At 34.4% G+C, this 27,034-nt stretch overlaps 1 protein-coding gene across 1 annotated transcript in view; it reads left to right on the forward strand.

Moving 5' to 3' along the window:
* Positions 1-27,034, forward strand: part of LOC143244527 (matrix metalloproteinase-25-like) — a 77,346-nt gene that overhangs the window by 16,363 nt on the left and 33,949 nt on the right. The window contains exon 3 of the mRNA XM_076489370.1: positions 15,854-16,143. Within this exon, the coding sequence (XP_076345485.1) occupies positions 15,854-16,143 (290 nt within the window). The remainder of the gene's footprint in view (positions 1-15,853; positions 16,144-27,034) is intronic.

The following is a 27,034-nucleotide window of genomic DNA, read 5'->3' on the forward strand; positions in this document are numbered from 1 at the left end:
CGTCTAGGTTGTTAAAGCACTCGACTCGTAATCTGAAGGTTGCGGGTTCGAATCTCCGTCACACCAAACATGTTCGCCCTTTGAGCCGCGCGGGAGTTATCATGTTCATTCAATCCCACTATTCATTGGTAAAAGAGTAGCCCAAGAGTTGGCGGTAGGTGGTGCAGACTAGGTGTTTTCCCTCTAATCTTACACTGTTACATCCGGGACGGCTAGCGCAGATAGCCCTCGTGTATCTTTGCGCGAAATTCAAAACACAACAATAACACAACTTCGCTAGGACTGTACGTGAGGGTTTGATTATATCTCTATTAATATAATTTGTAAATATAGTGCTAAAAATGGAGCTCTTAAAAAACTGTTATTCTTTCAATAAAGGGCTTCACTTTATATAGAACATTACAGTTTATATAAGCACAATCTGAATAATTTTTCTTTTTTTAGGAAATATTAACTTTTTATCAACAGCACAAACAGCCAACCGTAGGGCAGCGTTTCTGCTAGTATAGATAATTTTCGAAATTAATATATTGTTTTTAAAGTTGTTATCGGTGTGTTAAAATGTGAAAAAAGTATTCCTTCAGAATATCGTGACGTTATAGATTTTAATATAAAGTTGGGCATTGTTGATATATCGGTTTAATGTAAATAATAAGCATACAAAAAGAAATACTTGGTAAATCTCACCAACACTTTTATGGCAAGTTCTTGACTAGTGAATAAATAGTAAATAACACAGACGCTTTTACATTCGATTCAAATAACACTTGTACTGATCGATGGAAAGAAATGTTGCAGCAATACATTTGAATTATTTACCGAATATTATTATACTAAGAAATCTGAAAAAGTACTTCTGGTGTTCAAAAAACACAAGTTAAAAATCCTGTCGAGTGCAAGCATAAAGTACGCGAGTTTTATGAAATGGTGATATAATTTTCGCTCTTTTGTAAACAGTATGTTTTCGATTAAAATTACAGATTCCGCAGAATAATCCAGGACAGAAACTGGTTATTATGCTTGTAATCAGTTGCATCAACTGGAGTGAAGAAAGAAGCTAATAAGTACTTATATAATTTTTTTAGATTGTGACGAACTGTCTAGCTTTCTACAGTGAACGTCTTAGAACTAAGTATGTTTGTTTAAACTCCAAATCTTATCCGTATAACATGACAAAAGCTTAATTCTATTAATATAGTAGTAGAGAGCGCTTTTTTAGTGTGTGATGCAACATATAAGCCACATTTCTGAATAATGACTTTAAATATTATTTGCTATTTTGTTATTTATAAAAACAACTGCATCATTATATTAGTCGTGGGATCAAACCTCCTCTGTCCCATCAAATATGCTCGTCCTTTCAGCAGTATGGGCGTTAAAATGTGACGGTCAGTTCCACTATTTGTTAGTAAAAGAGTAGCCCAGAGTTGGTAGCGGGTGGTGAGTAACTGATATCACTCTAGTATTTTACTACTAAATTAAGGACTGCTAACGCAGATAGCTCTCGTGTAGATTTGCGCTAAATTAAAAACAAACAAACATCATTATAGGTGGAAAAAGTTATTTTTGTTTGTTCTTAATCACAAAGCTACACAATAAGTTATTTGTGCTGTGCCCACCGCGAGTATCGAAAACTGGTTTGTTAGTATTGTAAGCATTCAGACTTATTGCAGAGCCATCAGAGAGCAGGTTGGAAAATGAAAATGAAGTGGAAAACAGTTAGCAATTATCAAAATATTTAAGTGTCTTTCTGCTACAAACATTTACGAAGTCCAAAAAGAAAAGGAAGGTCAATATACAACTAAATATTAACTTCTGATAAAAGCAAACTATCTATGTTTAACAAAACTAAAAATAAACCCAATAAGGAATTTAATATACTATTCTTAGTTTGTTAACTATAATGATTAAAATGAATTATTTCAATGGTTAGGCACTCTCGATGCTAGCGGTATTTTCGATTATAATTCGAAATTAAAATAGTGACTAAAAACGTTACATATCAACGTTACATATTTTTTGTTATTATTATTGTTCGTAAGAAAACCCTTCGTGCGTTGGAGTTTGTAACAAAAGCGTGAGAAGGTCATATATGCTTTATATCAGAATGGTGGTTTAATATTTTTGCAACCACTATTTCTTTTTAAAAATAACCTTTAATTTTTCCCAATAACCAATTTTTTTATTTTTACAGTGGAACTGCCAACAGTTATGTGCTAATAATTTCAAGGCTACTAAAGTGTAGATGTTACTTATTCATAGATCTTAAAAGGAAAAATATATATCAGCAGTTTGTTGTAGTTCCAAGTTCATAAACTAATTTTGTAGAAACATTGGTAATTAAATAATTGATCTGACACAAGCCAGTGTGGCTTTGAAATGGCTTTTTAAGAAGCCGTGCTAAAACATTATTTTTGTTGAATTTCGAACAAAACTATTCAAGGACTATTCTTTGATAGATTGTTTAGGCAGAGTATTCATGATGAAACTTTGCAGAATGGACGGCAACTGCCTGTTGTGGAGACACAAGTGTAGAGGACGACGTTTCGAAAGTCTTTCGTCTTCGTATTTGGACTTGAAGACTTTCGAAACGTTATCCTCTACACTGGTGCCTCCACAACAAGCAGTTGCCGTCCATTCTACAAAGTTTCATAATCCGAGGACTATCTGCATTAGCCGTCTTTAATTTTGAAGTGACAGAAGGAAGACAGCTAGTCGACATCTGCCACTACCAACTCTTGGTGTACTCTTTACCAAGGAATAGTGAGACTAACCAAGGCTGAAAGGGCGACTGTATTCGATGAAGGAATTCGAACTCTCGACCTGCAATTTGCAATTCGAGCGCCCTAACATTGCCCGACATTGTACTAAAATGACTTTTCTTCTTATTGTTGTTATAACTTGACACGAGATTATATTTTACATAGTGACTTGACATCGGAATCACAAGAAGAATATGACCCATCAAGGTCATGAATTTTTACAGGCATTATGAAACTTTCAAGCAGACTCATAAAACTTAGGTAGAAAATTGATCTCTGTTTGACAAAACCGAGATGGGAGGGGGGAGGAAAGTGTTGAGTAAATTAATCTTGTTGTACACGTAGCAGCTACTAGGATGTTTCTAAGAATTTATAAGACCTTTTATCATGGGCATCAACAGAAATATTTCCATGGGGAAGGGGACAAAGTCAAAATCAAGGGACAATTTAATCGCCTCACAATTATGTCATTACAATAAAAAAAATAGGCAAGCTTCTATAGTCAGATTTGATGGGTTTAGTATCTGTAAGATAAGTTTAGGTTATACTGCAGACTTGCAGCTGTATATACTCCATAATAGTAAATTTTAGTTGACCTAGACCACATTGTCTTATGGGATGTCTGCAAAATTGCTTCAGTCTCTTTGATAACCTGTTACTGGTATTACCAGCAGGTAGCATCAGGATGACCTCAGCCACACTGTTTCAGAGTGCAGGGGATGTTGGTAAGACAGCGTCAGTCTCTTTTATTACCTACCTTTTATAATCTTGGGGGTTATGTGAGAAAGATGCATTTCGGGTCGGTAACAACCTGCGAAGAAGGAGACGTTCAAGAAGTGATTGTTGATCAATCTTTGTATGAAAGACATATTGTCTGTTTAGTAGATATAGAGTATTCGTATTCGAGTGCATTCTATTACAGTTTTGAGAGTATTCTGACTTGTATTCGAATACTTTGTTACGGAAGATTAAAGTATTCATATTAAAATTCAATGGCATAGTATTCGTATTCACTGAATGATCTAATAAATACTTAAAAGTGTAAGAGTAAACGTCATATTTTATATTAATCAAATTTCTAGGCCGTCATTATTACATCCACAGCACGCTAATTTCTCTTTTACTGCAAGCTTTGTTTGTACTTAAAAAGAAATTAACACTTTTCTGTGAAAAAAATAGAACAGTCATAACAATAGCATAATAGGTTATTTGACAGGTGAAAAACTTGGCTTTCTAATGGTTATAAATAATATACCTTTGAACATATGAGAGAACTATTGACAAATCATGAAAGACAGAATATGGTAGGTGGCGTGGTGAGAGGGGTGTGATTTTGTATTTGATAGCTATGTGAACAAATAAAATTGAAGAGTATGAAAAGTATGCTTTACCTGAGCGGTGACTACATTATAATGAATGATTTACGTTAAATTTTGTACTTTTGTGAGGGGTGGAAAATAAATTCGAGAAGAGGGGATGCCCAGAGAAAAGTCACATTTCTCACACTAGGGTAAATTTAGATTTTTTGTTTAATATTGCCTAATAAAATTAAAAAGTTAAAACTTATATACTACCAAAATAAGGATCATTAGCTACGATTTTGTGATATTCTAATTAGTATAGCTTGAACAAATAAACTAGTTTAACTGAATTTTGAATGTAACTTACTAAAATTATTGTCACATGCGTTACCTGTAGCAAGAGGGTTAAATAAGATCGATACTCTTTCATCACGTTAGAAATTATTGTATTATATGGTTATTAATCTAATCAAGTCAAATGGGAGAAGTGTGCATATTGTGAAGAGACCATTTATGCTTTAGGAAAAACTACTTTAAGATGCTGTCACATTTGAAGGTAAGCCTTTTCATTATTTTTATTAATATGAACTATCTTCTATGTAAGTTATAAAATGTAATATAGATAAACTAAATTTGTCATGTGTATTAAGCTATATTTTTAATTAGTTTCACTTATTTAGTATCATATGTTTCGTTATTTTTATTATAAACCATATTTTATGTAATATGACTGAGATACGCTTTTATATTTCTAGCGTAATTATGAGACAGAGTAAAAGAAGTCTACACCTGGCTTTAGTACTTCTGTGCAGATGCAGTAGTCTACAAAAGCAGCGTACTATACAGAATTAATATATGTTTAGACACTTTCTTCAGAAGGACGTTATAAACAAACTCGCTAATTTTATTGATTGTAGGCTGCAACTCTTCTTCGTGGTAGAGTCAAAAGACTTTGAAGGGCTAATGACAACCATAGATTCTCAGTGTGTTCTTCTCAGTCGCAAAGACTTGTCCACAGTGTTGATCGACAGCAGGTTTGATGAAGTTCAATAAAAATTCATCTCTCTACTCCAACTTATAACCAACATCAATGCCACTGTGGATATATGGAGTAGCAGAAAAATGTCCAGCTTTCTTACAGTCAGTAACTGGTCATTATATATTCGTCTGTAAGATGCAAACAGTCATGCTAGTATTTTGGCGTTTGAAAGAGCGTCACACATCTTATAGCATTGCAGCTTAGTATAATGAAATAATAAATATCTTCAACATGAACAACAAGGTGTCATATGGGACATCTGATAACGCATCCAACATAATTAAGATTTTATGCTTGCCTGGATTTGAACCACAATCACCAACGACAGAGATGGTGATAGATCATCTATAGGTAGTGACTCAGAACGTGTACTCAGAACTAGTAAAACCATAATTACCACCTGCTTTGCGGCAGAAATAAATCTGATTAGGAACGAGAAAGATGTAGTTAATTCTCAATATTAATATATACATTTTAACAACAACTAGTAATTTTCATATCTTTCCTAAAAACTGTAAAATAACTGGTAAGCTGAAAACATGTTACATCATCTAAATACGCACATAAAAAAGAAGCCTGGTTTAAATAACTTACCATTATCGAACAGAAAACAAGAATATAGAAATAAATAATCAATTTTTAAAAAAGAAATGGATAATAAACCAGTTTGATGTTTGTTTTCAAAAACAGGGACTTGTTGACAGTACATGAAGCAAACATCTGGTTTATGTAAATTTTATATAGTTATTTATGTAATGTTAGTTTCTTTAAACGTATTATTTAAATTTTAACTAAATATAAATTTATTTTATTACATATATATTTTATATGAGGATTATTTCGCGTCGTTATTTTAGTATATGGATTTCGGACTAATCTAAACCTTCTAAGCTGGCCAAATCTCGTGAGATATTATTGGGATTACTGTCGAAATTATTGTGAACAGCAAGAGTATTCTACTGACGAAGCAATAAAATATTCTAATTAATGACACTGTATCGCACTAGTTGGATTGGGGTTCTAAATTAGCTTTTTTAATAGATGTGTTACCTTTAGTTTCGATCCGTGTACTTATTTTAGTTTGTTCAGAAGTTATTAATGATAATTGTAATATTGTGGGTTCTGTATTAGTATGTTGTCGATTATTCATATAAAACACATTGAACGATTCATCGTAATGCTGGATAATTAATAAGAGGCAGGAAAACGAAAGATGTTTTGTACGAAGCACATCTTACACAAGAAGAAGTCAACAAATCTGTAACTTCCTATCTGACCGTCCGTGAAGTTCACACCTCTTCTTACTTGGTAAACTTCATATTGTAGACTGCAGCGGAAGTGAAGACCCCCTACAATCTCCTTACATTTCTGTTTATTTACGTTAGTAATGGTTTGACTCGATCCTAGTTCAAGCCTATGTGATAGGAGCGGAGGATTCGTATGGTTCTCAGATCATAAACAAAGTTGTAGTTAAACCTTGGTGATTGGACATGTTTTTAAAACGTTTCATTAATTTGAGTGAAGTTTAAGAAGATAAGAAGCACTGAAAATGTCACAGTCGCGATACATTTTAATTGTTGTAGTAGAGAAGTATTGGAGAGAGGCTATAAAGACATTGTTTGGCAACATTTTGATGAATGAACGTTGTAGAAGGAAGAATTCCTCACGGTATGCCGTTCTTGAGATTGACGTTTAGAAACTTGGTCTAAGTTAAGCTGAAAAACATTTTACGTAATTAAAATAAAAAAGCTCATATTTAAGGTTTTAGATACTTTTATCGTGAAATTGCTACATACTTAGTTTTCTGGTGATTGGACTTGGAACTAACTTATTTTCATGTGCCGATAAAGCGAATGAAAAATTGAAGTTTCTAATGAAGTTCACATTACAGCATATTGATAACAACACAACAGCGCCCCCTCATGATTACCCGGAAATCTCGAGTAAACAAGACTATAAATTACTTTACATCAACACCGTATCTTCAAATTTAAACTTCTCTTTGAGTTTAACCAAACGTTTTTCTCTGTCAAGTTATTACATGAGTAATTGATAAGGTGTTGCTTTTGCAGGGGTTGTTGTCTAAATGTATAAATTTATGAAATGATACACGATGTTCTGAAGGGTACTATTATTAATATTTTTTTAAAAAATTCAGAAAATTGAGATCGTTGTTAACAATAAATTAATTAATTCTAAATATTGTGTGGTAGAGAAATTGGAGTAGTTTTCAATAAAGCTATGTCTTATCAACAATGAACTTTTGCTGATTTAGTGTTAACATTATTTATATAGCTGAATGAAATTATTTGTTATTATTACCAAGTCTTAAACGCAACACTAGGCCATTGTGAATTTTGAAAGAATTGAAAAGATTACGAAGAGTGGGTAGTTCTAATGGTTGAAACGACTTTAAAAGACGTTTTGATTACCTTGCTCAGACAGAGCCAAATTAGCGTGTTTTATTCTAAGCCTGACCGCCTCTTTTTGAAATTATTGGAGTGTTGTCATTTTTGTGAAAAATTCTATGACGAAAATGGTAAAGATGCTTGGAACACCCTAGTTGGCGCTGTTTCTTGACCTGTCGCGATTTTTTTATGTGCTGAATTTTCTGCTGGGACTCGAGAAAATGAAAAGACTAATAACAGTTAGTACCGTAAAAATGTTATCAGTTTGTCCATTAGGAGAATGCACAGACACACACACACACACACACAAATTACAGTTATAATGAAGCTTTTCAAGAAAATCATTACGAATGTGAAAGAAGAAATCACCTCAGTACATTAGTTAAGGAAAAATAATGTGGTATAAATTGATAAATTCAGCTATTTATTTGTTGCAATTATTCTTCGTATCGTGTTACTAAAGGGAAAATTTTAATCTCTCATGAACGAAACTCTGTGTAAAGAACAGTTTTTCCTCAGATTGAATTCATTGAGTACCCTTTCCATTGGCAGTCACCAATTGATGGGTTATCAACTTACACAAGAAGCCGATGAAGGTCAAACGTCAGTACCCAAATTATGAATGGGGTGAAAAGTTGGACCAGATGGTAATAGTCTAGCCATGTACAGAATCAGTCGACTCATGTTTGTCTCTTTCTCTAGTTGGAGACTTGGAGGAAACTAGCCAGCCAATAAACGCCCCCTTTTCTAACGCCCCTAGAGGTTTCCGTTCTACGTTTAATGTGCAGACGTGGCGAGTCATACGCTGAGGTCACAGGGAATTATCAGAATTAAATTGGAAGATGTCTTTCGCTATTGATCTTTAGTCGCTATTAGACATTTGTTAGCCCTTCTCTTAGCATGGCATTCCCTTTGATTGTTTCATGTTTCAGTTTAGCATAAAGTGTTGACACGAAACTATTTATATGCAGATAGAAATGAAATAAAAACCCTATAACCCGAGCGCTTTCGAAAGGTGACTTTTCTTTTTCTGAAGCAAACTAATAGTAACTGTCAATCATGGCAAAATAATAATATTTAATTCAGTACTTGGCCCTATCATAATTAAAATGCATGGAATTACTGAATTGTTATTTTACATTCGTTGACTTTTGTATACATTTATTATCTATCAATTATGCACTGCCTATTCATTTCTTGTAACAGAGGTCAGATAAACATAAAACGTGCAACATTTTGTGGCCCACTTCAGGAAATATTTCTATTCTAACCAATTAATAGCACAAAAACAGATTTGAGTAGGTGACAACTTACTCAAAAGCCATGTTTGTTGGTAGCATTTGTCAGTAAATCACCACATATGAGATCAACCTGGAGAGCAATCTATCAGTGGCTCGTCTTAGGAGAGGAAGATTATTGCAAGTCTCTTCTAGAAATGTCTTGTCTATGTTAAAACTTTACGTACCTATGTGAGCCTTACAATTACACATATTAACAGATGTGCCTTGAAAATTCTATTTCCAGTGGTTTTCATTTCACTATGACCTCTATCACTTAAAGAAAACTCTAGTCCGTGAAACCTTTCTCACTCAACCTGGCTGTGGTGTGGGGTCGTTTTGTTTCATCACAACCTCCTTGAGTGAGTGAGGTCAGGCGGAGTAAACTCCGTAAAAATATCCTTACCGAATAAATCATTGCTAACCAGTTTATTTCAAGCAGGATAAAAAAAAAAAAGGCTTATTTCTTTCTACAGAATGGTAAAGCTATTTGATCCAAATAGGATAACAAAATTGATTATTTCAAACATAATGAGAAAGCAGATCATTTCAGATAGATTTTTATAGCCAGGATGCTAAAGAAAGATCGTTCAATATTGACAATAAATTAGATTTTTCCAATATAGATAGAAAAGCAGATCGTTTTTCCATGATGGTAAAGTAGGTTTCTTCACGCTATATAGTAACTTACTTGTCTAAAATATTATAACTTGTTTCAGGCAATACAATGAAGCAGCTTTCCTATTATTCTTGATGACGAGAAACCCACATGAAATAAAAATGTATCTTAGAATGGCTGGTATGAGCATTAACACTTTTATTGTTAACCTGAAGATGGCCTAGGAAAGTCAAAACATTGTTCTTTGTTCTCTGCTTATCAATAAAAGTGTTAATAGCCATAGCAGCGGTTCTGAGATACAACTTTCCGATATATAGTGGTGAATCGGATTGTACAAGGTTTTTTGATAAAACGGCTGGATGTAGCTTGATAATAGTTGTTTGTTCGGGAAGTTTGACTAGCATCATGCACCAGTTTAAATTATTAGAACATATTTCACTTACTGTAATCTGCTTATTACATAGGGCTAACGCTGTATCTGATTTTCAAGTTAAATTGATTATTAAAAACCTTAAGATAAAAATTGCGATAAATGGGACTGGGCTAAGAACTGTCTGTATATAGTGCTTAGACACTTTTCAAGGGAAACAAGTTTATAATACCTGAAAGGACTATACTCACTATAGGCTTAATGAACAAATTTGATATTTTACGATTTTTCAAATCTCGTTGTTTATTATATTTCCTAGTCTTTCTATGTTTAGAATGCTAATTTTAAACGATTGACTTAAAAAAAAGCAAATCTAACATCCAGATACACCTTACTTAATTAGCTCACCATATTTATTGATGAAAAAATTATATTTTGAAGGAAAAGTATTTTTTAAAATATACTTTTGCATAAAAAATTTTTTCGATATAATGTGTTGGGCCAGGTATGCTGGATTTAGGACCTAAAGGTCTATGGTTCGTGTCTTCTTACCGCCAAAAAACATCGCGCTCTGCACTGTGGTTCCATGGGTGTGGGACGTCCAAATCTCATTATTCAATTACAGTAGACCATGAGTTGGAGGTGAGTGATATTGTCTAACAACCGTCACTCTAGTCTCACATTTCAAAATTAGGAGAAGCTAATGCAGATAACTTTTGAATAGAATTGTGCGAATATCCGAAACAAACATCACTGCCCACCAGTGGCTCAGCGGTATGTCTGCGGGCTTACAACGCTAAAAACCGGGTTTCGATACCCGTCGTGGGCAGAGCACAGATAGCTCATTGTGTAGCTTTGTGCTTAATTCAAAACAACGACAAACATCACGTGGATCAGCTATAAGAGTCTAAACTTACTACTCTAAAATCTGGGGTTCAAATCCAATAGGGCACAAAATGTAGGTTGTTCATTATGTAGTTTTATGTTAAAAGAAACAACATATAGCAACAACAGCCTAAAACTGCTTTGATAGCAGAAATACAGCAACATTTGAAGTGGGGCGATCGTGTAAATTAAGGAACATAGCAAAGAGTTATTGCTTTTCTTTATAAAGCTGATCATTGATATACAAACAGTATTTTAACAGAAAGTGATAAACAAATCGTAGTTCACTTTCAGCTTAAGACATTAATGTATAAGTTTTGTGTCGCAACATCAATTTCAAATGCTAAACAAAGTACTCCCCTTCACTTTCAGGCCATTTTTTGATACTGATACTGCAATTGATGAGTAGCAGGTTAGCTTTCAAAAACCAGCGTTAATTTTAAACTCTATCATTTTCGTCACCTTGAAAGATCTAGTTACTCCCTGACATCACTTGTTTTATCGTCCTCGTTTAGAGGGAGAACATCGTAAGTGCAACGAAAACTAGTATATATGCTGGATAATATTATGTATATTAACCCTACAGAAGCCGGAAAGGCTAAACTTTGGTTTAACTAAAATATATATTATTTTATATTCATCTGGAGTGTGAAAGTCGTTTTTTCTTAACTTCTATTAAAATGCTGATTCAAAGGAGAGCCTGTCACCCAAAATCAGCGTTGTTGCAGTTGTTTTCCCCAAAACTGATGACGTATCTCTGTCTTAGGTTAAATTAATAAACTTTGATAATCAGGTGTTGCGATCAGCGGAAATGTATAGAATTATTAAATATATAAAATAAAATTACAAATAGGTAGGGTAAAAAGAAGATTTAAACACACATGAAATAAATATACACCAGCGCTTTCGACAAAGGGCAGAATTTAACCCCTGATGAAAATATGTCCATTTGTCAAAGCGCTACACGGTTTTATTGGAGTTTTGTACAATGAAGTAATGTTGTAAATACATTACAGTGTTAGGAGAAGGATGTAGTTATGTACGAAGGAGGTATTCCTTTCATATCGACACATCTAAATATTTTTTATTTATACATATTAGCACACTGTTGGTTGTGTGAAAGCTTTGAAATAATAATGTTCGTGTCAAATAGGTGATGTTGAATCGCACTGTTTTGTGTGTGTGTGTGTGTGTGTGTGTGTTTCCTTATAGCAAAGCCACAGCGGGTTATCTGCTGAGTCCACCGAAGGGAATCGAACTCTTGATTTTAGTAATGTAATTGCGTAGACTTACCGTTGTACCAGCGGGTAGCATATATGTGTATATATTTCCATTTGACATCACTTATCACATAAAATTTATCTTGCACAAATTTTGTATGGTGCAAATAAGGAAAATAGATAAAAAAACATACATAGTAAAGGGTAAGGTGCTACTACATTTGAAGTGGCGATGGCATACAAGAGGAGGTAATTTTCACTGAAAATAGTGCATTTTTATTTTACGCTAAAATGTTTATACTGCTTTTAAATCTAAATAAGCATTAACCCTACAATTTTATCGTAAAAAATGCTGCTTTTTAAAATTAGTTCACAACATGTTGCTGCATCTCAATCTGGAATAGAAAACAATAGATTAACCCAAATTTTAAAATCATTGTATTTTATGAATAATTAGGTATACGTGTTTTTATAGTATAGATTCAATTAAATGTGTGCAGTGGAAGAAATGCCCGAGATACTAAATATACCCCCTGACCATTAGTTATGGTAACAATAAAGACGAAGTGGACAGAATACAGATAATCACTTGTGTAGCTTTGCACTAAGAAAACAAGAATTAAATTTGAGCTTTCGTAACTTCATAATTTTTGAAAATTTCACAACCTAAAAAATGATTATATAAACACTAAATCAACTTACACGAGTTTCTTTAATTAAACTGAAACTACTTCTTATTTAGTAACTTTGAACTATGTTTCATACAATTTAATTAAATATTTCCACTTTGAGGGTGAAAAAAAAATCGGGGAATATCAGTGACACTCCTCTGATTCTGGCAGGGTTATGTCAATGTATCTTTCAACCTCAATATTTTAGTTGGCAGGGCGATGACTAGTGAATCGTGAGAACTCGAGTTCGAATTCCTGGGTGGTCAGATTTTTTAACTAAAGTTTTATTAATCGTAATATGTACTTTATACATAGCTGGGTATAATTTAAGAGATGCGATTGCAAATGCTACTTCTCCTCTGCCTATGTGCATGTAAATATAAATAAACTATACAAGATTGTTAAAAATGGAGCAGTTCAATTAGATTCACTAGTTAATGAAGATAGAAATATGTGGGTATTATCAAGTTACGTTGTTACAAGTTAGGTACTCAAAAAAAAGTTTCTCAACACTGTTGTAAAACTAAAAGACGAAAAAGATTAATGTGATAAGGAGTAGTTAAAATAAGAGTTAGTAAAACTGGAAAGAAAAGGTTTTAAAGAAAAAACTGTAAAATTGAGATACGCAAGAAGGTAACATAGTACATATGTGTATTTGATGCGAATTCTTTATAAAGCATTCCAACACCATGCAGAGCTTCACGCATGACAGATTCGAACGAACATCTGTGAAAGATAGCTTCTCCAACCGGAAATAAGCTGCCTAGAGTTTGTTGGTTTTATACCACGTTTTTCGGTGTGTAGTAAATTTGTTACGAGGATACATATGTTATATTCGAGTATACTCAAAGTGTTCACGAGTGTTGGCAAAAAAACAACAAGTTTTGAGCGATATAGCCAAGAAATGTTTAATGCTCTAAACAACTTACTGAAATCTTGAGTGGCAATTTGAACAATATAAGCACGAATAACACTGAGCTTAATTTGTTAGCTTTAATTTCTGTCTACCTTATTGTATAGCTGACTAAATATTTTTATGTATCACGTCTTATATTAACGATGTGCGTAATTAAATTCAAACCGGGCCCGGCATGACCAGGTGGTTAGGGCGCTCGACTGAGGATCACGGGTTCGAATCTACATAACACCAAACATGCTCTCCCTTTCGGTCGTGGGAGCATTACATATGACGGTATTCGTTGGTAAAAGAGTAGCCCTAGAATTGGCGGTAGGCGGTGATGCCTAGTTGCCTTCCCTGTAGTGTTGCACTGCTAAATTAGGGACGGATAACGCAAATAGCTCTCGTGCAGCTTTGCTCGAAATTCAAAACAGAGAAACAAACGAATTCAAAACGAAATAAAATATACTGGGAAGGATGGCAGCATCAGGTGAAATTTTCCGGAAGAGTGCTCACCACGAGAGCAAAGACACTATAACAGATCGTGGCAGAATTTCGATTTAATACTTGTAGTTAACCAACTAGATATCATCAGCAAAGTTTACATAAATATTATGAAAACTGTAAAGAAATATTGTCTCAATGAGATTGTGGTGTGTGTGTTTTTTGTTGTTGTTGCTGTTATTTTTATCGAAATCAAGTAAGACCATGCTCAAAAACTCGTATTCATAAATCTTTATACGCTGGCGAAGTGAAAGAACAGCAAACATAAATGTCAAGGATGTATGCGTGCTATCTTACATGTAAACCAGTATTCCTCTTGGCTAATTTTACAGTGGTAGCTTTACATTTATACGAGTACAAAACTACGACATTTTAAACATTAACTTTAAAGAGAATTATTTCAGTAGCGTAAACAAATACATAATGTCATACCATTATATCTTAATACAAATCTCAACAAGCACTTAAAAATTGACAATTACGCTTAAAGTTTATATAACTTCATAAGGGAAGGACGAATTTATCCGCTGTATAATATGTAGAAATTAACTGTAATAATCACTGCCACAAATTCATTCAATTTCGATGTTCTGCAATCAAGGCATTGCGCGAAAGAAAATAATTACAGGTTTCAGATTATGTACAAATGTGGTTTAAACAAACATATATATATATATATATACGCACAAGACATTTACAAAAACACATAGCGAAGGGTTGATTTCTACACTTCTTTATACCATAATTGTTAAAAAAAATCACTATTTTATAAATATTATTCAGTTCCATTCATCTCGATACAGGCGCCTAAAAGTCAACAATTAGGTATAAAGTTCAAATACGCTTCGTATGCAAAGAACGAGTTTACCTGCTAGGGTAATATTACGTCGTTACCGTTATTGGAGGTAGCTATTCCGAAGCTTTGTTAATAGTTTAGGGAAGAGTCAAAAAAACGTTAATACCATTGTGGAAGGATAAAGAAGAGAAAGTGAAATAACGAAAAACGATTATTTTTACACTTCCTGGTGTCATAATTTCAAGAGTTCACCTTTTATAACGTCGTCGCTTTGTCAAACGTTTGATCAAGAAAAAATCTCAAAATATTAGCCAAAGATAGTGATTATACCCAAACATAAAACGTGTATACAAAATATGTTTTATACAGATATATATTTCGTCTATAGTCATTCTATGCTTTTACACTTCTTTACTTTAAATCTAATTACAACAACGACACATTTTAGTAGGTTTTTGTCTCATTCATGTCGAATTGCATAACGCAAGTACAGGATAATTTAAAAGATTTATCTAATTAAAATATACCCTGTTCTCATATGTATATAATAGTCCACTTAATAATATTGCATATGTGAAAAACATTATTTGAACATTGGCTCGTATGACACAGCATACGCTTCGTTTGCGTGAGGTCGATGATTCAGTTCTGTCGATATCCGTTTCTTTCCCCAAAAGAATGTATCAATAGTAAATTTAGTACATACATCATACGCGAAATACGAGTTTATCTACTAGTAGGCCCGTCATGGCCAGGTGGGTTAAGGCGTTCGATTCGTAATCTGAGGGTCGCAGGTTTGAATCCCCGTTGCACCAAACATGCACGCCCTTTCAGCCGTGGGGGCGTTATAGTGTGGCGGTCAATCCCACTATTCATTGGTAAAAGAGTAGCCCAAGAGTTGGCGGTGGGTGGTGATGACTAGTTGCCTTCCCTATAGTCTTACACTGCTAAATTAGGGACGGTTAGCGCAGATAGCTCTCGAGTAGCTTTGCGCGAAATTCAAAAACAAACAAAAAAACATTTACTATAAAGTTATTAAAGTGATTAAATACTTTATTTTTTGTACGAAATAAAGAGTTTGTTTTGTATATTGTCTCTTACAGTATCAAAGACTGGCCAAGAGGTCTGAACCCACGTGAAGTTCGTGGGCAATTAACCAAAGCACTCAAGGTGTGGAGTGACGCGTCCAAACTTACATTCACTTACACTGGGACTAATGATGCTGATATTATGGTATCCTTTTTGTCGGGTTACCATGGCGACGGATATCCCTTTGATGGACTGGGCCATATATTAGCACACGCATTTTTCCCAGGAAAAGGAATTCAAGGTGATGCGCATTTTGATGCTGAGGAAAAATGGGTCGTAGGACAGCCTGATGAATATAGTGGAGGTAAGTGTCACTTTATACCTTTTTGATAATATTAAAGTTGCCTAGCTTTATATAATCTGAGGTTTTAAAGGCACAGATACAAGCAACCCTAATAATAATCGAAATCTTCAGAAATTTATTAGAGCTTCCCAGTTTTCTACATTTAAAATTTGCTCACGTACCAATTAATGGGCCCAAAGTAACGCGCCAAACAGAAAATAGAAATATCTAAAGACATTTACCATGATCCATCAAAACACTTAAATCCATTTTATCATTTTCAGTTCCAATTTAAAAGTGTAACTAGAGCTAGTTTTAGTTATCGGTTCACCTGCTAGACCTAAGGTCTACATGAGAGTTTTAAACACACTCTCCCTTATCATTTAAGTATTATTTTTAAAAGTAAGATATTTCCTAGAAAATAACGATGAATATAATAGCAGTTTCACAAGTTAAACATTTTTGGATAACTCTTTATGGTCGCAATTATTAGCTTAAGGACCAAACAGGTAAACGACCAATTAGAATTCGATGGTGATTGTTTCTTGATCTTTTATATTTAATATAGTTATAACAAAATCGTATACACAGTTAATGTCTAAGTTTTAGTTAAATTCGTTCGTGTTTTTAGGATTGCAGAACTTGTATTTAAATAACGAAATTAACGTTTAGAACTAGAGACTATTGCGAAGATCAGTGTTTACGGTCACCCGCTGGTACAGCGGTAAGTCTACAGATTTATAACGCTAAAATTAGGGGTTCGTTTCCCGTCGGTGGACACAGTTGATAGCCTGATGTGGCTTTGCTAAAAAGAGAAACACAGTGTTTACGGTTTGTCATCTTAACCAAACAAAGGGCGTTTGTACTAATTCCTTGGTTCGGTGATCTGATCTTATCCAAACAAAACTTTATGTTGCCATGGTATAACATGCTCACAATCTTCTGCATTGACAGCACATCTCAAGGGGGGTCTGCCATTTCTCACATCGTTTTGAACACAAATTCTACAGTAGAAGGCTCCATAAATATCCTGTTTTGCTATAGACCTATTCAAAATAATAAATTGAACTAGACTGGTAAAATTTGACCTTATGTGAACAGAATAGACAAATTTCTACTTCCTCTCTTCTTTCTCCTAAAAAGAAAGAGAGAGAGAGAAACTGTTATCATCATACTAATGTTATAAATTTTAAAGATATAAGCTATTAAGTAACTTATGTTTCAATATACTGTATTTGTCTTTTAGTTTTTCTGGTAATTTAACGTGATATTTAAAAACACATGTGAGTAGCCGACTTAGCTATTGTGTAAAAGGTTTCTTTCCAAGTAAATTGTTCAAGTTGTGAGTCTCCCAGCTAAATACGTACATACGTTATACGTGTAAAATAACGCAATACTTAAAAAGTCCTGTTAACTCCAGGAAAGTGCTAATTGGTTTGTTTTCCGGAGTTAGAGTCACTTGGACATGAAATTATTTTTATCCTAATAAATCTGGATAATATTTACAGCAAAGAGTTAGCAGAGAATAGGTTGAGATGTAACCGGCTTTAAATAACACCCATTTGAGAGAGATTGTTTGTTTTTGAATTTCACGCAAAGCTACACGAGGGCTATCTGCACTAGCCGTCCCTAATTTAGCAGTTGTAAGACTAGAGGAAACCCACCACCAACTCTTGGGCTACTCTTTTACCAACGAATAGTGGGATTGATGGTCACATTATAACTCCCCCACGGCTGAAAGGGCGAGCATGTTTAATGTGACTGGGATTCGAACTCGCGACCCTCGGATTACGAGTCGAGTGCCTTAACTACCGGGCCTACTAGTAGATAAACTCGTGTTTCGCGTAAGATGTATGTACTAAATTTACTACTGATACATTCTTTTGGGGGAAAAAACGGATATTGACAGAACTGAATCCTCGACGTCACGCAAACATTTAGACTTTGATGGGCTTATATATATATTAAAGAGTTGTTTTTCAATATGACCAAGTTACAAAGGAAGTTCTGGCATATTGTGGTAGTATAAATTTATAATATTTCTTATCGGACTTTTAATGATATGATCATATATAAAAATATTTCAACTTACTTGGACTACAATCCGTTAAACCTGTTTACTGTCACCTTTCATATATGTTAAGCCCCAAAAATGTAATAATCATAATAGACTCTTAGCGTCGTATTAATAATTTCATTTTAGCAGCTACTAGTAACCGAACTAGAACAATTTGAATTACAAGTCCCAAAATATTTTTTCTGTCCTTCCTTTTATAAGTATGTTTCCATTTATTCACATTATTAGTATTAGGGTAAGTTTTTACTTCAAGTAAAAATGTATTTTTATGACATTGGATAGCTGTGATATGATTTTCTATTTTCTACACATCTGGAAAATCAAATCAAAATGTAATCTACATGGCGACATTTATTGAACAGCCATGGCAGAATGAACCTGAGTGTTGAGACATAAACAATCACAAAAATACTACAAATTTTTAAAGCTTCAATAAGAATTCAAATACACATCATGTAAAATGTCCTGAACAAACATTTCAGCAAGTCCAAAAGGATTTCTGGTCAAGTAAAGCTATGTTTAATAGCGCCATTCAGTTCATAACTTTAAGGCAACTTATGTTAATCACAAATCTTGAAATAACTCGGACCCTTTCGTGATGACGAGAAACCCAATTGAAATAAAAATGTATTGAGAATACATTTTAACTTGGACCCTCTTCGCCATCGCTAGTTAAATCGGAGATTGGGTGATGACCAAACCACATATGTCATACGTGCCTCATGGCCCGGCACAGCCAAGTGGTTAGGGCGCTGGATTCGTAATCTGAGGATCGCGGGTTCGAATTCCAGTCACATCAACTATCATCGACCTTTCAGCCGCGTGGAAGTTATCATGTTCAGTCAATCCCACTATTTGTTGGTAAAAGAGTAGCCCAAGAGTTGGTGATGGATGGTGGTGACTAGCTGCCTTCCATCTAGTCTTATACTGTTAAATTAAGGAGAGCTAGCGCAGATAACCCTCGTGTAGCTTTGCGCGAAATTAAAAAAACAACAACAGCAAGACAAACAAACCTACTTGCCTCGTGGAGGGAAATTAGTACTTGCATGGGCACCCGCATCAATCGACAGGAAGGAGCGATGTCACATTTATATTTCACAAGAAATTGTAGGTATTATGATGTAAACATAACATCATAGTTAATAAGACATTTTTAGCAAATTGTAATAACATTTAGAATTAGTGTTTTCGTTTAAGTCCATATAATACATTCATATGGTCTGTTGACTTACAGTGTGAAAGGTGATTCAATACATACATGTTTTGCCCGCTCCCCGAAAATATTTACGTGGGCGCCCATAAGCGCTTGAAATTATTTGCTATACCAGTTTGAATTTGATTTAGGTTTAAAGGGAAATTTATCAGCTGTATTCATATTCCAAGAAGCCTGTATACGGTAATGCACTGTTAAATTTCACATCGATTTTAAAAAGACATTGAACATTGTAAAGCTCACGTTAACTATCACAACGATTTTAAAAAGAAGTTCAACATTATGAAGCCTATATACACTAATTCTCTGTTAACTTTCATAACGATATTCAAACAGAAGCTCAACATTGTAAAGCCTGTAATTCACTCTCTCACACCGATGCTAAACAGAATAATAACACGTAAGCATTTAATTGATTTTGGACAACGCTGCTAAAGTCCACAAATGTTTATACCATACATCTACAGTGTGCAATAGGCGCCGGACAACAATAATAAAATCCACCAAGGTTTTAATTATCAGTTCTAAATGAACATAGATATTCTTCTGAGGTGAATAAATATATTTTGGAACACGCCGCAAAGTTTATCATTCTGTTTTTTAAACCACTTTTTGCGCTTTGGATTATGATGCCAAGGCTTTCTGTATACATAGTTCTTAACTAACACAGTCCGTCTCATTTTGCTTGTGTTTCTGACAAAGTGTGGTTTGTTTCGTACAGAGAACACTGTAGTAAAACGTTTACGCTAAAATCAACCGTGACGAAATATCTAAGGAATTAACACACACATACGCACATATATAAAGTTTTCTTTTGTAAAACATGTTATTCAATACCACTTTTGTGATCCTGAGACTTGATTAATTTCTTAATGATATTTTTAATAAGGTAATGTTACATTAACTTTACATTCGTTTTTCTTTGTTTTGAATTGAAAACTGTAATTTTTTAAGAAGACCTGACAAAACAGTGTGTAGTAAAATACTAGTTGTACACTTTTCTAACGAAAAGCTGAAACGTTAAGGGTAATACACGTGAAAATGTATTTTCATTACACGTGCTACTCATTACAACATTATAAATACCAGGTTTACCAACTTTCTTGCAAACAGTTTTGGTACTTCAGCACAACAGGAATAAACAATGTATATATATATATGTTAAAGATTACTTTTATTTTACTAAAGAAGTAAAATTAAAACGAGAATCTGTGATATAGTGGCCTAATGCATTATTTGATTGGCCGGACCACAGCTGTATGTGTGTATCTACTTCACAGATTCTCCTTTCAATTTCACCTATGGTGAAAAAGAAAAGAAGTCTTTTAACGTGTGTCATTAGACAGATGGTCTGCTGTTTATTTTTGAATTTCGCGCAAACCTACACGTAGCTTATCTGTGCTAACCATCCCTAATTTAGTAGCGTAAAACTAGAGGGAAGGCAGCTAGTCATCATCAGCCACCGCCAACTCTCGGAGTTTTCTTTAACCAACGAATAGTGAGATTGGCCATCACGTTATAACGTTCCCACTGTGTGATGGGGATTTGAGCACTCTAATCAACTGGCCATGTCGGACTGTGGTCCGCTGTATAATATCGAATAATGAATTTAACAAATTGCCATAACATTATTCACATATATATAATTTAATTTAGTTTACTATATGATGAAGTAAACGAACTCAAAACATCATACAGACAAACGTTCTTTTTAACTGTTCAGAAACAAAACATAATGATTTTATTTTCATTGCAATCATTGCTTTCTCAGTTTCTTTTTACCAATGTTTCTGCGGGTTCGTAATTCTTCGGCCTCAAGTAGTTGCATTAACGACCTATTATAAGAAACGAGCAGAAATACCCGCCCTTCGGGCAGGTATAATTGCTAGTTCCTGCGGAAGGCTATTAGGCCTGTGGCCTTTTCTGGAATTGTCTGAGACTTCTACAACAATGTATTCATACTTGTCATTCAGTTATGTTTACCATTCACGAGGAGAGGAATTTTATTTATATTTTAGTTTAAAAATGAGCTATCAATTTTATTGGAGTGTTTCTTTGTAGACGCAGTTATCAATAAAAATCCCTTGCTTCTCTGCTGCAACACTCGTGAGATTGTTCAGGAGAGAAAAATAAATATTTTTTAAAATTTATTTTTTGATTGTTTTATATTTGAAACTTAGTCCTTTTTTGTAATTTTTATTGGTTAAATCTGAAACAAAACTTTTGTGGAAATTTAAATTGTTTTATTTATTGCTCAGCTATAAAAATACTTCCTAGTTGTAAAACATTACCCAATTATGATTGGTGATGATCGGTGCGGCAGTTTCTGAAATCCGAGTTTGCCCCACATTGGCAAGCGGTATGTCTGCGGACTTACAACGCTATAATCCTGGTTCCGATACCCGTGGTGGATAGATCACGGACAGCCCATTGTGTTGCTTTGTGCTTAACATCAAAACAAACAATAAAACAAGATCAGAGTTTTGGGCGTATAAATCGCAAGCTCCATTATAATAAAATAGAAATAAAAATCAATCAGTAAAAGAACGATGCTAATCAGGTTGGTTATCTAGAAATATCAGAAAAACTCGGAAAAGAAACGAATAATTTTTTCTCCACATATAGTGTAAATGTCCGCAGACAGTGTAGCACTAGCTATCTCTTAAAGGCTATTTTCGGGTGGGTGGAGGTGAGAGACTAACTTGCAGCAGCTGCTTATCATCATGAGAACGTCAGTGACGTGGAAGTATGACTCACGTAGTTCTTTACTTGTGTTCTGTCAGGACGCTGACTCTTACAGCTAAGTTATCTTTGTATAATTAATATACTTTAACTTATATTTACCAGACTTTCTTTAATAAGTCAACAATTAAATAGTAAAATAGGCGAATGATGTGGGTGAATAACGTAATGGCAAACTGAAAGGAACAAGTAAACATGGGAGATAAATAGCTTTTAATAACATTCCGTATGCATCAAGATTTGATTTTGTTTTTTTTTTTAATTTCGCACAAAGCTACTCGAGGGCTATCTGTGCTAGCCGTCCCTAATTTAGCAGTGTAAGATTAGAGGGAAGGCAGCTACTCATCACCACCCACCGCCAACTCTTGGGCTACTCTTTTACCAACGAATAGTGGGATTGACCGTAACAGTATAACGCCCCCACAGCTGAAAGGGCGAGCATGTTTGGCGCGACCAGGATGCGAACCCGCGACCCTCAGATTACGAGTCGCACGCCTTAACACGCTTGGCCATGCCGGGCCCAAGATTTGATAAAGATCAAAACATTTGAACACCGGAAATGACGTCATAATGCATTACCAATTTAAATTACCTTCCTACAAAAGGAGATACGATAGCACATCATATCATATCACGAAACTGAAACTGTGTTTATTTTTTTAAAATTAGATAAGCAGATGTTTAACAAATTAAAACTTCATTAAGGTATTATTACAGATGGCAGAATCTAAGCAATCTCATGAAGAAGGAACTACCTTCTGATGTTGATATTTAGCAATTCCCCCCAAATAATATAAAAATAGAAAAAATGATACAGAAGAAAGAAAATTATGTTAAAAATTACACAAAGATGAATGGTTTACTTCATGTTTCTCACTGAGAAACTAAACAGCCATTTCACATTTGTGTATTTTGGCACTGTTATTTTGCGACAATCATCAAGTCAGTTATTTTACCGTAAATATTTTAGGTTGGTGGATCTGTTGATTTCGGTTATTCTGCTACGATTATATAATTTTAGGGAACTCATTACTTATGGTTATTGTATGAGAGAGAGAGAGAGAGAAAACGCTGCAGGTTCAAGATTTAACTGGCCCCTTGCCAGAGCTCTGGGTCAGAATCAGTCGGAAACGCTCAGAAATTTACTTTCACTTCGCCCAAAGTTATTGTATGCCAACTATATAATCTTATAAAAAAAAAAAAAAAACTTAAATGTGAAAGTACGACCACACAAGAATTGAGGATACAAGTTAAAGGAATGAAATAAACTTGGTGGCCTTAATTTTACTGTAAAATTCTTATCAATGCTGTGAGTGTATCTACCAGTTTGCTCGCCCAATCCTTTTTGGTTGCATTTTTTTAACACCTAAGGTGCTGTTTGTTAGGTATCATGAATTTTTGTCAATAGACACCAACAAGTCACAGCAAGTAAAAAAGTGATAGTAGGTTGTAACTACCATTAACTATTTATTCTTCGGGATAGACCTATACTTTACAGAACCAACCAGATACTTTAAAATATATGGTTGTACTTTTCCTCTCTTAAGCAAAACAGTGTTAATAACTTCCTTTATAGTAACAACGTGGAAACAAGATTCACATTTTCTTATCATCACCCACATGTACTCGATACAGCCCTATCACGCATCATTATTTACCTTCATTGCTTGAGTAAATATCACGTGACATTAAATTATTTTTAATACAATAATTTCATAAAAATTCTGGCTTGTTTTGAATTTCGCGCAAAGCTACACGCAAGCCGTCCCTAATTTAGCAGTGTAAGACTAGAGGAAAGGCAGCTAGTCATCACCACCCACCGCCAGCTCTTGGGTTACTCTTTTACCAACGAATAGGGGAATTGACTGTCACATTATAACGCCCCCACGGCTGAAATTGCGAGCATGTTTGGTGTGATGGGGATTCTAACCCGCGACCCTCGGAGTACGAGTCGAGTGCATTAACCACCTGGCCATGCTGGGCCATCATAAAAGTAAGAATCTTCCTTCTTAAAAAATTGACAATGAATAACGAATAATAAACGTAAATCTATGTGATACTTTTGAAAATTTGAGCTCGAACCAGATAATTGAGTTTGCTTGGCCTCATCGATACTTATGCATCTGCACGTGCTTTCGCCATATAGTTTTGCTGCTTTAAATCACCCGTTTTCAATACTAATGCCAAAAACAAAACATTCCACCTTTATTCATAGGTGAATCTGTAGTTAAAAGTGCAGCCCAATGGTTCACGTGACCTTTTGCATAGGCGTGCGCCAAAATGTTGATCAAAATTGAGCGATTTTTGCACGTGTGGATTATAGTTAAACTAAATTTGATACCTAGTTAATTGGTAAGTTTTAAAGATTTAAAGATCTATCTGTATACTAAATTTGAAAAAAATCCATGAAAGCTAAATATGTTTTTCTGTTAGATAAATTACCGTACTTTGGTACAAAGAAAAAAGGTTTGTTTTGAATTTCGCTCAAAGCTACTCGAGGGTTTTCTGTGCTAGCCGTCCCTAATTTAGGCAGCTAGTCATCACCCCCCACCGCAAACTCTTGTGTTACTCTTTTACCAACGAATAGTGGGATTGATTGTCACATAATAACATCCCAAGGTTGAAGGGGTGAGTATGTTTGGAGTGATGGGAATTCGAACTTGCGACCCTTAGATTGCAAGTGGAGTACCTTAACCACCTGACTATGTTGGGCCTCGAAATAAACAAGAAGAAATTCAACCAAAATTGAAAATTTTTGTATATAGTGTATTTTTTAATTGATTGCCTTCAAATTTAGTATGTGAAACAAGGGTCCAGTTGAGCACATACACTGAAAATATGTGATAGGTTTTGATTACCATACACTGATCTAAAGAACGTGGAAAATTGCAAAATCATCACTGCTGTTAATAACACATAATTTGTCCTGCAGGTTATTTTGGCAGCACGATACACTACTGCGTATCTTGATATGACGATTTTTTAAAAGTTATTGTTTTATAATTGTTCAATCTTGGTGAGTCTGTTAACTAGATTATTCAGTGCTAAGTATCTGTTATAAGTGTAATGTCTGATGAACTTATCAAGCAGATTATTCAAGGCTAACTAATGGATTTTATGAATTACAGAATTTCGTGTTAACACTTTGTATTCTGGTGAGCAAATTGATTATGTGATAACAGTTTATAAGTTGATGGTAAAGTGTGATTATTTTACGGAATATAACAGTAAAATTACAGTGGTATTGGAAGATATTAACCTGTCACAGAATATGAAGTCTAAAATGTTCAGGTTAATGGAAACAAAGACTAGTGTTAGTGGTACTGATAAAACTGCCTTGCCTCACTTGAGGCCACGGGTAGTTCGGCCTCTCTAACTACTGTTCTGTGTATCTTTCGTGTATTTTTCGTAGTTCACACACGCATACATCCTTTCTCTTAGAGACCGAAACTTAATGACAGAGTAAATCCACGCTTTCTCAGAGTTTTTTGTTGGATTAGCAAGTAGACAGAGGTTATGTGTGTCACTACTTGCTGAATAAGTGATTATTAATTTATCGAGAAGAGTTCTCCATCCGTTACATAAAATATTTTTAAATCTGTAAGAATAAACGCTTGACGTTTAGGAATATGTCTGAGATGTTAAATGCTTCCTTGTAATTTTTTATTGCTGTTTTTTCCCCCACAACATGGGAGCGCTTTAAACCCGCTAAAATATACAGTTGTCTAGGTTCTGTATTTCAGTGTAGTTTATCGAGATAGAGAAAGTAAGTGCTGGAGCAGTAAGAAACATATATACTTTTTTTTATTTAAATGAGTGTATTTAAATAACACTTATAGAGGTTTAACTGCACTCTCTCTGGAGCAGGCCAGTGTTAAAAGAATTAAATAAAAATTATTAGAACTATATGTACGTCATAAGATATTAAATACGAATTACTACACAGCTTTAAACCTAGTTGAAATCTGTATAAGATTGGTAATAATTATTATTATTTGAGCTATGTCGCTTGTTTTTTCTAATTTGCATAGATTTGACCCTCGTTTATTAACACCGTTAAACAATGCTATTCACCACTGGGTTGGGGCCGGATGTGGTCTAGTGGTTACAATGTCGGGAGGTCCAAGGATTCCATCGAGAAGCTGCTCAACATGCTTCGCATTTTCAGCTATGGCTTATTATGGGTGACAATAAACGATATTACTGAGCTAACATTAGAAAATAACGGCTGTATTTCCACTGGGGTAACTTTAAAACCAGCGACTGTTTTTAACTTCTGGATTAGTATTATAAAACAATATGCATAGCACTTGAATAATAGTTTCTTTTTTTATGAGGCATTGTAGTGTTTAACTCTTGGATGTGACAGAATTTTTCTTCTAAAAATGGTATGTGTGCAAGACACACACAGACAGACAAGCATTTTATTTAGCTTAGAAACATACGGTTTAAAGAAAATCCGGTGGAAGTTTTGATAATACAGACACGTAATTATCGTAATGGTAAAGGGCGTTTTTTCCTAAATTCTGATTGAACAGGGTGCATATTATTTTGAACACTTAACTAGTAGAAGGCGTATTTTCCTAAACACTGATCAAACAGAGGGCTCATTATTCGAAACACTGATTGGGATGTCCATTTAAAAAAACTAGTGGATAGGTTAGTTGTATTTCATGGCTGTACTTTACAAGGTATGGTAAAAATGTTTCATCTTCAAGGTGTAAATAATAAAGGAAGAAGTGGATTTTCGTCAATATATAAAGTGTTTTATTTATTCACGAGAAGGTAATATATGTCGTACACAAATAAAGTGGAAGTATTGTGTTTTCAGTCCATTTTAAGATAGTCTATCAAGCGAACGTTGTATCAGAAGAGATGCT

Source organism: Tachypleus tridentatus, chromosome 2, assembly GCF_004210375.1.
Source record: "Tachypleus tridentatus isolate NWPU-2018 chromosome 2, ASM421037v1, whole genome shotgun sequence".
Lineage (NCBI taxonomy): Eukaryota > Metazoa > Arthropoda > Merostomata > Xiphosura > Limulidae > Tachypleus > Tachypleus tridentatus.